Below are 16,120 nucleotides of genomic sequence, written 5' to 3' on the forward strand. Positions count from 1 at the left end.
AGCACCTCACCTCTGCCTCCTCTTCCTCGGCTTTAAAATAGGGCTCTTTGGAGAGGTGTTTCCTGGCTGCTGCTTCAAATCCTTGTGGGATGGCTGGGTGTCCGCGGCCTGAAAGCTGGAGTGACCTGTGGGAAGGTGGGAAAGGCTGGGTGGAAACGGGTCAAGGCTCCCCCGAGGCTGCGTTCCTGCATCTGCTCCGTGGACACAAGGCATTGCCGCCATCTAGTGACACGGGGAGTCACTGGTGGCTCTGGCAGAGCCTGCGGTCCCCAGCGCCTGGGGATGTTCTGCTGGGGGTATGGGAAGGGGACCCAAACTCAACGCGTTGTGCTTGGGACATTTCGAGCTGGTGGAGAGGATGGAAAGCTGCTCGGCAGACGTGAAGCCGGGAGTGCTGCGGTGCTTTCCTTTGGGTGCTGCAACGCGCTGGGGTGAGGCCTGAAATTGTGGGGGGACTTGTGCAGGAAAAAAAACAACGGCTTCTCTGCTGTATGTGCCCTTCTGCTTCCTTGTTCCTTGCCATGCTTTGGGATGCCTTTGGTGGGTGGAGAGGCTGAGGAAATTCCATCTGGAGGGATAAAAACTGGTGCAATATGAAAAAAAGTTGGAAAAGTCTGACGGCAGCCTTAGCTGGGGTTTGCAAATAGACCTGATTTCTGACAGGTGAGTCCAAACTCATGTTCTGCTCAGAACAGACAGGGTCCAAAGTGGAAATGCAAATCCCAGCAGGAGTACAGAGGCACTGGGCATGTCCAGGTTAATTAAATGTTGTAATGTTTTCCAGCTCTTGATTTGTTGCTGCGGTGGATAAGCCCCGGCAGGCTGGCACGGAGTAGCACGGGCACGCTCTTCCCCTCCTTTCATTTAAAATTCAAAATAATACTAAAGACATAGCGCTGTAAAGATGAGTGCATGGAACTTGCAGGGCCGAGCATAGGAAAAGCCCTCCCAGTAAAAGTCACTGTCGTCCCGGTGCGTGTCCCAGGTGCTTCCCCTGTGCTCTGCGCTCACCTGTGGCTGCCATGTAAGCAATCCATGCCATCACAGCGCAAGTCAATGATCTCATTAGCGAGGGCTACCACTGCTGATAGGCCCAGGGCATAGATAAAGCTGTGACAACAGCCTTGGTGCTATTTCTGTCAGTGAGTGCAAAGCAGCAGGTATCCTAGTATAACTTTTTTTTTTCTTTTTTTTTTTCTTTTCTTCAGGATTCCTGCATGCATCCCAGAGGGATGTGATGCTAAAGGAATCATTGAACTCATTGTAAACTCTTCACCTGAAAAAAAAAATTTAAAAAAATTAGATGAATCAGTGAAGTTATTTCACAGAGCTAATGCACACGTTAAAAGTATCAGATGTACAGTAAGTAAATGCCCAGAGGCATAAAGTCCCACAGTGGTGGGAGTAGGTGAGGTTCTGTTGGGACCTGCTGGGTGACTCTGCAGGGCTGAGGTACCTTGTGGAGATGCTCAGATGCACATTGGTGATATTAAATTATTACATCAGTAATAAAAACTATCACCTTGAGTAGCTTTCCCTAGGGATTTCATCCTTTCCTCATTCCAGCCTAAATTTGAGCTGGGCTCAAAGTGTGCTCTGCCTCTGCGTGGGCAGAGACTGCTGCAAGGAAGGAAAATCCCAAATTCACCTTGGCACGCTGTTGTGGGAGAGGTTAGGGTAGAGGAGGCAAATCACGTATCCTGAAGCTTTTAGTAATTTCTTCATTTTTTATTATTTCACTGTTTTGCCCAGAGATGTTACTCCAAGTTTTCTATGCCAGCTACCACTGGAGCATGATGGGGAAAATACACCTTTCAGCGGTGGTAAACGAATACCCGACCAGGTGTTAAAGGATCATTTTACCTTCCAAAAATACACAGGGTATTAAAAACGCATGGACTGGGAACATCACCTCTTTATACCACTTTGCCACACTGGGATTTGCCACTTGTATCAGCTGGGCTGGTGACCATGGAGTCTTTTGGTGACTCCAGTGATGGCCCTGGGGAGGTTTCACCATGGATTTAAACTCGAGCCATCCCTGAAGAGCAAGGTCCTGCCCTGCTGCCTGTTTTTTCCAGTGCCTTGTGAGAGGACCTGGATGCATATTTGGGATGGGAACGGACCCCTGTTACAGGGTCAGCATCCCACTACACACCAATGTGCCATGAGGATCCAGGGGCTGCAGGTACCGGGAGGACCTTGGGGCCACAGCGGGTTTGGGTGGCTCAGGCTTCATCTTTGCAATGTAATGATGAGAAATGTTGGGCACAGGGATCCCCTTATGGTGGGGAGATGCAGGCTGGTTGGGTGATATAATTGATATAAATATAGATAATTAGATCCATTTCTAGCTGGTTTCCTAGAGGTGGTCAGAGAATGGAGACTATTAACACTGCTCTGACCCACTGGGGAAGCTCAGACATATTATTAAAAGGCTGCTGTTTGCTTCCTGCTCTGCTACAGCTGCCCCGTTCAACCTTGTCAACACCATCATGGACAGCTCTGATCAGAGCCTGAAATTTAGGTTCTTCCTCCTGCTGAGGAGCTTGCAGTAACAGTCCTTTTGGGATGTTGGGTGTACAAAAGCCCATTTCCATGTTGGTGCTCAGGGCAAGGACTGGACCACTCTCTGCTGGAGGCTTTTCTCATGGCTGCAGTTACTCACCAGAGTAAGAGAGGCAACGCGCGTCGGGTCAGACTCCGATGCTTTGGCAGGCAATGTGTCCCTTACTGCGGACGTGGGCTTCCTGACTCATGGCTGGCTGTTATCAGCCATCCTCTGTACCTCTGCACCTTGCCTTCCTGGGCTGAAGTCCCCGCTCGTGCTCCAGCAGCACACGCTGCGCTGCACCCCGGGTCTGCGCAGCCGCCAGTCCTGTACTGACCTTGCCCTTCAAAAAAACCTTACTATTTATTAAACTAAAAAGTAAAGAAAGGGATGCACAGCCCTGCCTTGGAAAGGATTTTTTTTGCACAGCCTCACACGCATCCTCTCTCCCTCCCGTGCCTCAGTTTCCCCATCAGTGGGACGGGGTGTTATGATGTCCCAGCCCCACAGGCTAAGATGTGGCTTTGCACACCTGAACAACACCCTTATTTTGCTTGGAAGGGACCTCTGGAGGTTTCTGACCTGAACCTTGCTTTAAACAGGTCCAATCTCAAATTTAAATCCAACCTCACAGGTATATCAGGTGGCTCAGTGCTTCCCCAGTTAAATTTTGAGTTTCTCTGGGGTTATACTGAGGACAACAAGCTCTCCATGCCCCACGCTTGATCACCGTGACGGTTAAAAGCTACGTCCTAATATTTAACCAGATTTCTCCCCAGCCGCGGCTCGTGCCTGCTGCCCCTTGCCCCGATGCCCGGCACCACCAGGAGCAGCTTGGCTCTGTCTTTCCCGTATATTCCCATTCCCAGGCTCCATGCAGGGCGGTCACCTCCGCCGGCTGCACCGCGGCGAGGGGAACATTGGCGGGTTGCAACGGGGAGAAGTTTTCTGTGAGCACAACTGCAAAGGGTGACGGGGTTGCAAGTGGCGGCGCTGGCGGCGAGTCGCTCGGCCCAGCTTTCCTTCCTCTGCATGGGGACAAGAGGCCTGCAGCCGTGCGGTGCCGTGCCGTGCCGTGCCGTGCCGTGCCGTGCTGTGCCGTGCCGAGGGGCTGCCCAAGGTGGGAACGGCTGCGGGGGTTCACAGGATCGGGGTGAGAGGGAGGCCTCTCCCGGCAGCGCTGGCGGCTGCTCCGTGGGATTTGCATGAAAACTGGTGGATTTATCTCAGCCCTTCCCACACCGAGTTAAATCCTGTCTTTAGTTTAACCCCTTTGAACAAAATCAGCCCGCTCTAAAAACATAGTTGTTTCCTTTTATTTATTTATTTTAATTTTAAAACTCCAGCTTTTGCAAATAGCCTGTAGGGGACATGACGTGCTCACGCAGTGACTTCTGCCTCGTCAGGGCTTTTGCTCAGGCCGGGAAGTGTCTCCGGGACAGGGTGGGAAGGGTGCAGGAGAAGCGGGACAAGGAGGCTCCGGCCACCTCGGTGCAAATCCCGGGCAGCGTTTCCACCGCCCACAAAATGCTGCTTGCCCTCTGCCATTCCCGGCTGCTCCTGTTCCCCATGGCTTTTTTTGGGAGGAGGTGGTTTCTTCCCTGAGGAGCTCTGTCTGTCCACATGGGAAGCTTTTGGGGGAGTCAGCTTGGGATGTGGGGCTGTTCCCGGTGGGGGGGATGCTCTGGGGCCCTGCCAGTGACTGCAGTGCCTCCCCAGCACCCATGGAGTATGTCAGCACGCGGGGAGGTGTGGGGGCCGTCAACTTCGAGGGAGCCCTCTTCTCCGGCTACGCGCCCGACGGGGGCCTCTTCATGCCCCAGCACATCCCCTTGCTGGATGGGGACACCCTGCGGAGGTGGAGCCGCCTCTCCTACCCGGAGCTGGTGAAGGAACTGTGCTCCCTCTTCATCACGGACGGGTTGGTCCCACGGAGCACACTCAACGGTGAGCCTCAGCCGTGCAGGGAGCTGCTTGCAGGGACGTGCACTAGGATTTTGGGGTCTTCAGATGCATCAGCCTGCCTTTGCCCCGTCCTCTTCGCAGCCCCCAGAGGATGGAGCCTGTTGCACCATTGCCTGCTCCTTTCTATACCCTCCTCTCCTCTGTCACCTTGCTGGGGCTTGTTACCTTCTGCAAAAGGTGTCCCCTGTGTGCAAAGAGGGATTGGGGTGACTGCAATAGTGATGGCTGATGCCGTGGTCCTGCTCACTGCTCCAGACTTGCCCTCCCACCAGGGCTTTCTGCTGCTCCATGCTCTCACTGAGATCTGATTTTTAATATTTTTAATATTTAACAGCTATCCCTTCCACCAGAGGGCAGCTACAACCTCTGTCTCAACAGCGTGTTATAATAAAATTTGGATTTCCTGTATTTTATATTTTATCACAGTTTGCACTGATTGTGTCGGGTGTCCCCTGGGGTGTCTCACCATAGAGCTGTCAAAGACAATAAAGTGGGCTGGTTTACTCCTAATAGCTAAGAATAACTTGTTAGATGCTGTTACCTGTCCAGCAACTGAGAGTCTTTGTGCAGAAAGCTTCCCAGGAGCACGAAGAGCACAGATGCAGGAAGCCATGGGTCAGAAAAATACTCCTCTACCTAATCTAACAGCCCCTTTAACCATTTTCCCTCCAGATCTGATCGACAGGGCCTTCAGCAGGTTCAGACACAAGGACGTCATCCATCTGTCCAGGCTGAAAGATGGGCTGAATGTTTTGGAGCTGTGGCATGGGGTTACTTACGCTTTTAAGGATCTGTCCTTGTCCTGCACAGGGCAGTTTTTACAGTATTTCTTGGAGAAAAAGCAGAAGTATGTCACTATTCTGGTGGGTGAGTGTACCTCTTTGTGTGGGTTAAAACTTCTGGGCAAGTGTTTACCTTGAAAGCCATCATCCCATGGCCCTCCCCACAAATGTCCTGGGGTGGTATTGTGTCATGGATGGCTGGCGAGTGATCTCCAGGCAATGCCAGGGTGGCTGCTCTAGCCAAAAACATCTCGTGGTGCATCTCTGCATCTTTTTCTTAAAGTGCAGCAGTGCAGGTTTGACTGACGCATCAATTTTTTGCTTTTCTTCTTTCTCCCTCACTTTGAAACAGGCACTTCAGGGGACACGGGGAGCTCGGCCATTGAGAGTGTGAGAGGGCACAAGAACATAGACATCTTTGTTCTGCTGCCCAAAGGGTTGTGTACCCAGATACAGGAACTTCAGATGACCACCGTCATTGAAGACAACGTCCATGTCTTTGCTGGTTGGCATTACTGTTAGACTGTCCACTTTATGGCCCTGCTGTGTCAAAACCATGACCCTAAAAGTCTCAGGGGGCTGCTGCTGTAGCAGTTGCAGCTGGCCAGGTTGTTGCCATCATGGTCACCATGTCCAGACATCTGGCTAACAGAAGCCTGTAGCAGATGTCCCCAGTTTGATGGATAAGTGGTTCAAGACTTCCTTTTCTCCTGGCTGCAGATTAGAGCTGCCTCCATGCGGGCAGTTGGTGTTTATCTGAATTCAGCACCGTTTCCTGGCACTAAAAGGATCAAGAGTCACCCCTTCCCTTTGTCCCTTCTCCTTCATGGGTGATCAGTCCCCAACCGTTGTGCCATCCCTGTGGTAGGGATCATCATGGGTTACTTGGGCTGTCCCATGGACTCCTCTGCTCAGACAAGTCTTTGACATCTCACAGGGGATGCAGATGTTTGCCAAGTATATATTTACTCGGTATAAGCAAGATCCCAGAGTGCAATGTCTGCAGAAACCACCTGGCATCCATGTGCTGCCACTCAACCCCTGGCTCGTACAGCCCCCGAGGCAGACGGGCAGCTCAGGACACCCCTGGCCACAGCAAACCCCAGGGCTTGAGACTGGCCCTATTTCAGAGCAGAAATACTTTGTGCCCGATGTGCTGATATTGGCAGATCTAATCTTTCCTTTCTCCTTTTCACAGCTCATGGGAACAGCGATGAAATTGATGAACCGATCAAGGAACTGTTTGCTGATGTCGATTTTGCCAGAAAATACAATCTGATGAGCTTGAATTCGGTCAATTGGTCTAGGATTATGGTGCAGATTGCTCACCACTTCTATGCTTACTTTCAGTGTGCCCCGTCCCTGGATACCACCCCGCTGCCAGTGGTGGAAATTGTTGTGCCAACAGGAGGAGGAGGAAATATCACAGGTGAAGGGAAAAATGATAGGTTAGATAGGGAAGAGAGAGAGTGCTGTGATCTGTGGACTAAAAGCACTTTGCAAATGCTGGGTATTGCTATTTATTAAAACACCCACTCACTGGTAGGATTTTTTCAGAACACTTATATTTTATTACTCATGTATGGTTATTACTCATTTAGGTGTCACTGATGCAAGGTGCAGAAAATCCCAAACCACCCTTTGATAATGACTGTAGCTATCTTGAGGATGGGCACATTAGAAGAGGACAGAATGTGTTTGATCCAGAAAAGAGGGAGAATATTGTGCCTCTGATTTCCTAATTGAGACATTAACAGAGGTGTGGAATCCTGCCTGGTACCTACTCTGGTTTGCATTGTAGTGTGCAGTCAAGAAAACCACTTCTAGTTGTATAGTCTGGCCTTCTAAATGTGAGTCCTTGATTGCCTCCATCCCCAAATAGGTGTACAACTCTCTTATGAAAGCAATAAAGGATTCAATGCACTCAACTGCATTCACATTTCCAGGCTGCCCATCTGAGGCAGCATTAATAAGCTGCAAGAGCCCAAAAGCTTAATGTCCTTGCTTGACCTCTCCGTCCCCTTCCCATCCATCTTCAAATGTGGAGATGCCCAAGGGTTGGTGTTCAATGGCAGGTGGAGCATTGCATCTCTGGATTTTTTAATCTGGTGCTCTACCAAAAATATTAAAGACAGATATCTCAGAGTCCGTTAGGGAATGTAATTTATGTCTGCTTCTGAACTATATGCTCAGTGAATTTCCATGGTGACTTCTTTGCTAAATCTCCTTTGAATGTTTCTCCATCGAACATGCATGTATTTTTTCACTTTTTTCCTAGCTGGCTGTATTGCCCAGAAAATGGGTCTCCCAATTCGACTTGTTGCCGTGGTTAACAGCAATGACATCATTCATAGGACTGTTCAACATGGAGATTTCTCACTGTCAGAGAGCGTGAAGGCTACGTTAGCATCAGCCATGGATATTCAGGTATGTAATGAATTGGCCAAAATGGGAAAATACCAAGTATTTTATATTTTTATAACTTTTTTTCCTTGTACTCTGTTCTACCTGGCTTATGAGAGCATAATTCTGCCACTGGCAATGCCTCTCAGTGATGCATTGAGAGATGTGACTCATATTGAGCATTTATGCTGCAGACTGCTGAGCTGAGAGAGATCAAACACCTTCTTCCTCACTTTTCAGAGCTCAGCTTTGTAATCTTCATTGTTAAATTCTGGATTTCTGGGGTTTCGTTATGTGCAACGTTAGCAGGATTGGGACATTTTCTCAAAATGTGACACCTTTTGAAAATTATAAATCCCATCATGTCTCAAGGGCTTTGTTGATGCTTCTGAAAGGCTCCACCAAGAGCAAGAGAATAGACCAGGAAGAAGATAGGGAAGCCCGGAAGAAATGCCTCATCTACGGCCGTCTACAGGTTGCTCAGAGTGAAACAAGTCTCAGCAGGCAGGCAAAGGCTTCAGAAATGAAAAGTCATGGAGGTACAGAAACCAAACACCTGGAAGCAAATACCTCCCATTTCATACGTACCCTGTGATCCACAGGGATTGGATCTGCTTCCAAACAAGTGACCAAAGTGTGAAACTCTGTGGTATCACTGTGGCCTTAAGCTACCTGGATTTTCCAAAAGCTGTTCAAACACATTGGGAGAACCTGGGAGCCTGGAGGAACTGCCATGCTTTGTAGTCAGTAAGTCATTGTGCCCCCATCACCAGGCTGCTGTGGTCTGCAGCTTGGCTGTCCTCCTGAGGCATGGATTTGTGGGGCTTCTCAGAGCTCAGAGTGGCTGGACTCCTCTCTTGTCCTGTGTCCCTTCAGTAGCACTGGTCTGCTGAGGCACCTAAGCACATGTCAGACTTTGGGATCATGAGGGAAGGCAGTCAGGTGAGGTGATGTCCAGACATTCCTGAGGAACTGGATGGGTATAGCCCTCTGCGTATCCCTCTCCATGGCTGCATGGGACATTGTTGTTCAGCTCACATCTGAAGCATCGGTGCAAATATTTCCACAGCTCAACAGATCATTCATGCTGGAGGAGACTTCAGGGGGTCTCTAGTTGGGACCTGCTCGAAGCAGGGTCAATCCTGAGGTCAGACCGGGTTGCTCAGGACTTTGTCCAGTCAGGTGTTGGAAACCTTCAAGGATGGAGAGTGCGCAACCTTTTAAGGTTGTCTCTTCTGCAGGCTAAGCTAAAGCAGAGAAAACTTTCCAGTCAGACACTAACTGAAGAGTTGAAAGTGAAGCAGAAAGTCTAGTGTGGATGAGCCTTGTAAGGAGCAATGCCAGGAGAATCACAGCAGACGCTGTGTCTTTGCAGTACCTAAAGCCAACCAGGGGCTGTTCTCTGGCCCTGCGGTCAGGAAGCACCACGCAGCTCATGTTCACACGCCAAAACTTTCCTTGGGAACAGTCCCCAGCATGACCTGTCCTCCAAACTGGGCCCAGACATTCTCCTGGACAACTCTAGTGGCATGGGACAAAACCAGACCAGAGAGCTGGCTGATAATTTAAATGGCAAGGCCAGTACTTGCACCAGCGTCCTGGCCCAATTCAACTGGTGTCAATGTAGTGATCTGTAGTGGAAACCATAAGTCTGGTACAAATGGAGGGTGAAGGAGAAGGTCTGGATGTGGGACTGGCAGAAGGAAGGGCAGGAGAAGGGCTGTCAGGAAGATGGTGCTAGAGGCATCTCTGGTAGCAGGTCATTGAAATCCAGGCACGCTAACATGTAGCTTCTCAGGACAACCAGGTTGGGAAGCAGAGGACAGCCTAAACCAGGGACAGCCTAAAGCAAAGGACAGGCTACGCCCAAACTGGACTGAAGATTACAGGCTGGAGGCCCTGGGAGATGATGGTGGGAAGATGAAGAACAGGACTGGGGCCATAAGCCACCCAGATAAGGGCACGAAAGGCTAAGTCCTGATGACTCACTGAGTTAGGACAGGATGGAGAGACAAAAGGTCACAAGCACTGTCAGCTGCTAAAAGATACAAAGAGCTCATCTGAAACCAGCACTGGAACCCAGGAGATGTGATGAGGACTCAGTAGTTGGTGCCCCTTTTCCTAGCTGTCTCTACGAGGTATCTCAGCCAAACCACCTGGATGAACGTTTCTTGGTGCCTGTGAGTGTGCAGGAATGAGACAGTGAGTGGTGAAATTGGTTTGGGACCCTCCTGCATGGTCTTGCACTGAGTTTTGCTGCAGTGTTGCAACACCGATTGCTACATAGCTATACAGGCCAGTCAGGCCCTATATGTGCCTTATATGTTCATAAAGTTTTATCGGTCAGCCCTGCAGGGAGCTGGGTGTCTCATTGAGTCATGTGGGACCTGGTGACTCACAGCAGCATCTGCAACACTGAATAAACACCTGGATATTTCTGGTTCACAAATACGTAGTGTGTTATTAGCCTGGGTTCCTCAAGGTGATTACACAGATGTGGTCACACCGTCGATTCATCAGTTGTCCCTTCATTAAGTTTTTTTAATCTGATGGTCACTGCCAGACTGCTCTGACAGGTCAGAGGTCTGAAGGACATTGGGTTCCCAAAGACTTGTCTTGAGATGTAAGTGTGCAGGGGGAAGACACAAAGCCCACCTCAGACTCCACCAAAAAAAAAGGGGGCAGTAAGACCTCAACCCTAATTAGACATCAGAGAATCCACACAAGTGCTCTCCCCCTGAGACAGATGCTGGAATTTCGCTGCTGACCTATTGCCTTGTTATCCCAGGAGCCTTACAACGTGGAGAGGATCCTCTGGCTGCTCTCGGGCTCTGACAGCCGCCTGACGAAAACGCTGATGGAGCGATTCAGCGTGTTGAAAAGCCTTAAGCTGCCGGAGGATTTGCACAGAAAGGTCAGTTCCTCACACATGCGGTGCCATGTGTGTGTAAGGAGATTTACCACTACCAGTTGTTTGCAACTTATTTTCAGAATAAAAAAAAAATCATAGTGGAGAGCTTAAACCAAAAATTTAAGTGTGAGGCCAGAGGAGTTTTATATCAGTGTGCATGCTTGGAGATGTTAAAACCCCCTTTTAATTATTTTTTTTTTTTTAAGAAACCTCTTTCTTCTTTTCAAAACTAACTAACAAAATTCCTACAATTATTTGAGTAGGATATGAAACCTCCCCTTCCTTGGCCACTCCAGTGCCAGCATTGGCCCTGCACCAGGGCATCGTGCAGTGGGTGCTGGCATGGACCGAGCATGGTGGTTGGGAGCGGGTCTGCCGGGTTTGGTGCTGCGATTCAGCCTCGGTGTTGTGGCAAATGGGAGCACGAACACAAAGCAGAGAGAAATACAATAGAAAATCGAACGCTTGAATCGCAAGGCTCTTTGGGACCGATGTAAAGTGCTGTCCTCCAGCGAGCATTCTTTGCCTGGTGCCCGCTCCTGCTTGCACAGCAGCAAAATAAATACTAAAAATTTACATTATTAAAAGAAAGAAGACCTATTACACTGAGGTGGGTTTTACAAGCCCTCAGAAACTCCCTTGGAGCATGCAAATAGTAGCGTGGAGCTGAGCTGAGTTTCGGCTCCCCTCCACCCACGCTCCCAGCACCTGGGGATGGAAACCTCTTGTTCGTGCCCTGGCCCGGTGGCCATTTCCAGCAGTGCCTCATCCCCCGGCGGCAGCAGCAACCCCTTTTCCTTCAGTCCCTGGGGAGCTTCATTCTCCAGCCTCCCCATTTTGAACTGCTTTGTTGAATGCCCATGAAACAAGCCGTGCTGGGAATGCATGGGGTGCTGATGCCCTGTGCAAACCACCCCGGTATCCCTGGGGCCGCAGCTCTCCGAGACCCTGCGCTCATGCTCAGCCTCTGACGAGGACATCGTGCGTGCCATGCAGCGCTGCTGGGAGGAAAACCGCTACCTGCTGTGCCCCCACTCTGCCGTGGCCGCCCACTACCACTACTCACAGCCAGACAGGTAAGGATAGATGTGGTCGGGAGCATCGAGGACTGCAGCATCACCTCTCCCTTTGCTCCTGCAGCATCTCCAGCTCAGGGCTTGCTTCCATCAAAAGTTTTCTTGCTTTTCTTTCCTTGCCAGCACGCCTCGGTGTTGCTTAGCTCCAGCCTCCGCAGCCAAATTTCAGGACGCCCTGCTCCGAGCCGGCCTGGTTCCCCCGCTCCCCCCTGAAATCACTGCCTTAACGACGATGGAGACAAGGTCCACTCTCCTGGAGCGCGGGCAGGACTGGGCGCAGGCGCTCCGGGAGCGGATCAAAGTGGTGGCACAGCGGTGGGAGGCACAGGGTAATCGGTCGGCCCTCCCGGGACAGCGGGAGATCAGTGGGCAAGGAGTCACTCAGACCTGATCTACCAGAGCACTGCTGGCTGATGCCTCCCAGGGCTCATTTTTCATTCGCAGGAGAGCCCCATGTTATGCTGGGAAAGGAGCCTACGGTCTCCATACAATGAATTATTAGCAGAAACACCCTTCGCTGTTGAATTATAGAGAGATTCATAACATTTTCAGTAAAGAGCTCTACAACTGTATCCTCTTTTTCCTAGAAACTCATAAAAACTGATTGAAACTCTGGATAAACCCGCCTGTTCCATCATTACATGCTATTACAGAAAGCTCCCTTAGCATTGCCCACAGTCACCAGCTTTCTGAGCATTACCCAGCGATTCCGGCCCCGTGCTGGGATGTTCAGCCCAGAGGTCCCTGTAGGACCCGAGATGCTGAATGGGAAACGCACGCAGCGCTGGGGTGGATCCACTTTACCCATCCCCATAATTTCAGCAGTGCCAGGGATCATTCCCAGGCATCGCAACTTGCTCAGTGATAGTGTTAAATAGCGGATGTTTTCGCTGGACATGTTTATTTTAAGGAGCTACTTTCCAGTGCTGTTATCTTGCAGCTTTTTGTCTGAGTCCTGCAGCAGATTCGTCCCGGGCAACTTCGCTGAAACAAATAGGAAATGGGAAATTCCCTTTATCTTCAGCCTGAAACTTCAGGTCTTTCAATACCACGTTCCCATCATATACATATAAATATATAAATACCTTGTGTGGGAGCTGCCTCCACAAGTCATGCATCTGGCAGGAATCTCCTGTGCCTAAAAGAGGGGGGAAAATAGGAATAATTACACCAGGGGGAAAAAATCCCCCTTTGCCATCAAAAAAAATTCCCCCTTTGACATCAAAGGAAGTCCTGTAATGGGAGGATTAATTTGAAGGTTTAGTGGCATTTAGCAGGGTAAAAGTAAATTCTGTGAAGTGAATCAGCATGGGATGTTTCAGAATGTGTGGGATGAGTGGGAAGTTTTGCCTGGGCTCCAAGCTGCCTTGCTGGCACCTGGGCAGCCTTTTCCTCGGCTCCCCCAGTGCAGCCGGCCCTGTGCTGTCTCCTTCCATCCCACCGAAATCCTGCAGGAGAGACCAATGCTTCCTCCAAGGTGGGGGCCGAGGCTGTCCCATCCCAGTTAATGGGGATGAGGGAAACAGCTTAATATAAAATGATGTAAAAAACCACAGTGCTGGATGTTTTCAATGCTAACGGCTCTACTTGTTGCGTGGATCGAGCAGTTGGGAGGAAAATGGTGGTGGGGTCCAGGGAAGGTCTGATGCTTCACAGGGCTGTCATTCACTGCTTTTTAAGAGCCAAACCAGCCAGCAAAATGTATCTTATTTAAAGACTAACACAGCCTCATCCTCAGGAATAACCTTGCCCCAAAGGATGGCTTTGCACTGGGGGGCTGTGCAGCAAGTCACTGGTGGTGTCGATGAGAAACCCCCTGATCCCATTTGACCCCTGTGATCGGCTGCCCCTTTTGTTGATGCACACGTTATACCTGTCAGATTCCACTGCCTTTAATAGCTGCCTCCCCAAATCTTGCGGTTCTCGGCCAGGGCCGGCTGCCCGGTTGTAATTTAGCCCTTAATCATAGCTTAAGACACCCTGCGAGGCGGGAGAGGCCTGAAATTGCACCCAGCTCCACATCCAAGCAAGAGGTTGCAAATCTGGCTTGCCGGCCAGGACTGGAGCAGGAGGGGAGGTGGGACGGTGAGGGGCTGGACCTGGACCCCTGGCCAGCGAGCACCAGGAAGGACGGGGTGAGGGGTGCTGGACTTGCAGCCCGCCAAAGCCCCGGTGTGTTTTGCAAGCAGCAAACGTGGTGAAGACATCTCCACGCTCCTGGAGCAGCCCGATGGAAAAGGGTCCAGCCTCGCCGCGGGTGGGCCGCAGATGATGCCCATGCAGGGTGAAAAGGGGTTTAATTCTCAACCATCCCTGAGGGTACCCCTGTGGGGTGAGGGTGCTGCTTCTTCCTCAGTCAAAACCAGGTGGTTTTTTGGGCAGGACACTACGAAATCTCTCTCTGGTATTTCCAGGGCAGAGGCGCAGCAGGAAAAGCCTGTTTCATGCCCGGAGCTGAGGTGGAGGGAGCCAGACACGCTCAGCTTGCAGGACAGCCATGCTCCCGCAGATGGCAATACGCGGCCACCTGTGGCAGCCCGGGATGCGGGGATGAACCTGGTCTCGTGGGCATGCCGTGTCCCACCGCCTGCTCGGGGACCCTGGCATCCCTGGCAGCTCCCACACTGAGGGGTTTCACTCCCACTTTGGCCCCAAAGCGAGTGCTCGGGGCTCTGCTTGCTCCTCCTCACTTCTCAGTCTGAGAGGGAGGGTCAGCTTTGTTTGATGGAAAAACGGAAAACACAGAGAGGAAACTCATGCAGAAAGGCAGTACCTCCTTGCCCAACACTTTGATGGGCAGCTGCAAGCTCTGGCAGCTTGACGTGTTTCTAGGGTTAATGATATATTACTTCTGCACGTTCCAGAGCTGTTCAGGCCAGACTTGTGAAATAATTTGTCTCATACATCAACAGCTCATACTTTTCCCCAGCAAAAAATTCCAGTTTCAGGTTCCTCACCCCAAGCAGATCCGACCCACACATCTTAGGAGACAGTGTCGCCCATGAGCCAGTGGCCATCATCCACAGAGACTCCATGTATTGCCAGGGATGTTCCCCTGGAGGTTGGGACACTCTTCAGACTGAGGGGCATGGCTGGAACATGCTCCTAACCCCTGAGTACCTCAGGTAGGAAGCATTGTATTGGGATGGCGATGGAATGTATTGGGACAGAGGAATAGGGTCCCCTGTGGTTCAGCTGAAGGTTTCTACCCAAGAGCTCACATGTACCAAAGCATCTTGCTGTCCTGGACCCATCTGTTGGTGTGTTCAACATGGGACTGGGGAGCCTGTCCCAGTGTAGGTTGGGATCTGTCTGGCTACACATGAGGTCTGCCCTTTAAGCCATCTGGCTCCAAGCTAGCAGTCGTTGCCTGGCGTTGCACCCCGTGGAGATAGCAGCAGCAGAGCCACACTGTGGTTCGTGCTCCAACTATTAACAGTGCCATTAAGAGTGCTGTTAGTTAAAGGTGAACACAGGTTGACTTGCTGTCTGCAGTGCTGGTTGAGCTAAAATTCATGGGTATAATACAAATCTCCAGTGGGCTGAGGATGAGGATGCTGTTTCCCATGAGCAGAGCAGTCCAGCCTTCCTCTGTGCTTTGCCACCATGTCCATCCTCATCTTCCAACTTGTGGCTGCCCACCCCAGTCCTCCCACTCAAGGAACTGATTTTGGGGCATTTCCTCTACTGATGGAGGTGTCATGTCCTTCTGCGCCGGCGTTACCTTTATGGGCTGGGAGGAGGAGTCCGCAGCATGGCGAATTATAAGCCAATTCTTTAAAACAGTGTTCTGAAGGTTTGGGAGTTGAATTATTATTTATAATGCCCCGGGGGCACCGTGTAATTTATGGACAGGTATGAAGACAAGTAGGCGCTCAGACATGGGGATGAGCCCAGCGTAAATGCTGAGATAGAAAGATAGATAGATGGATAGATGAAGATAAGCTTCTTGGCCAGGAGAGCTGGAGATTGAAAAGCCTGCTTTTATAGATCTCTGATGTCCTAGGGTAATACCGACTATCCCAGTACTCCCACTCTGTATAAAGTCATCTCAAATCTGGTGCAAATGGTTTGTTTACTCTTTTTTAAAAAAAAAAAAAAAAAATTTATCCCAAGTGCAAGGGGAAAAAAAAAAAAAGAGTTGCTTTGTTGTTGCAATTTGCTGCTAGGCATTCCTATGTGTGCTAATGATAAGTATTAATTAAATAGCTTGCTGTTGTCTTTTAAATGCAGTTCTTTCAGGCTGTAATTAAACACAGACACCCAGCCCTTTCTGTCTGCATAGAAAGAGGCAGGCAGGCCTCCGGAGCTCTGCACTTCTTTCCTTGTAGCAGGAGAGAAGTGGAAAATGAGGCAAAACCAGTTTCCATTGAAAACTCACTACCCTGTGCATGTCCTTCACGTGGAAAGCAAGCAGCTCAAGGAAATTAAA

The 16,120-nt window shown here is 50.4% G+C and overlaps 1 protein-coding gene across 2 annotated transcripts; it reads left to right on the plus strand.

Annotated features, from left to right (window-relative positions):
• The first annotated feature begins 3,504 nt into the window (after positions 1-3,504).
• On the plus strand, positions 3,505-12,301 carry THNSL2 (threonine synthase like 2). Of its 2 annotated transcripts, XM_075752770.1 has the most exons (9): positions 3,505-3,671; positions 4,271-4,498; positions 5,189-5,383; positions 5,651-5,803; positions 6,497-6,727; positions 7,577-7,725; positions 10,490-10,615; positions 11,549-11,688; positions 11,812-12,301. In XM_075752770.1, the coding sequence occupies exons 1-9, from the start codon at positions 3,584-3,586 to the stop codon at positions 12,077-12,079; spliced, it is 1,578 nt and encodes a 525-aa protein (XP_075608885.1). In that variant the 5' UTR covers positions 3,505-3,583; the 3' UTR covers positions 12,080-12,301. The 2 variants fall into 2 exon arrangements, with proteins under 2 accessions (XP_075608885.1, XP_075608886.1); XM_075752771.1 differs by lacking the exons at positions 3,505-3,671; positions 5,651-5,803 and having other exon boundaries at positions 4,093-4,498.
• Positions 12,302-16,120: the final 3,819 nt, after the last annotated feature.

The sequence above is a fragment of the Balearica regulorum genome, chromosome 4 (assembly GCF_011004875.1).
Source record: "Balearica regulorum gibbericeps isolate bBalReg1 chromosome 4, bBalReg1.pri, whole genome shotgun sequence".
In the NCBI taxonomy this organism is placed as follows: Eukaryota; Metazoa; Chordata; class Aves; order Gruiformes; family Gruidae; genus Balearica; species Balearica regulorum.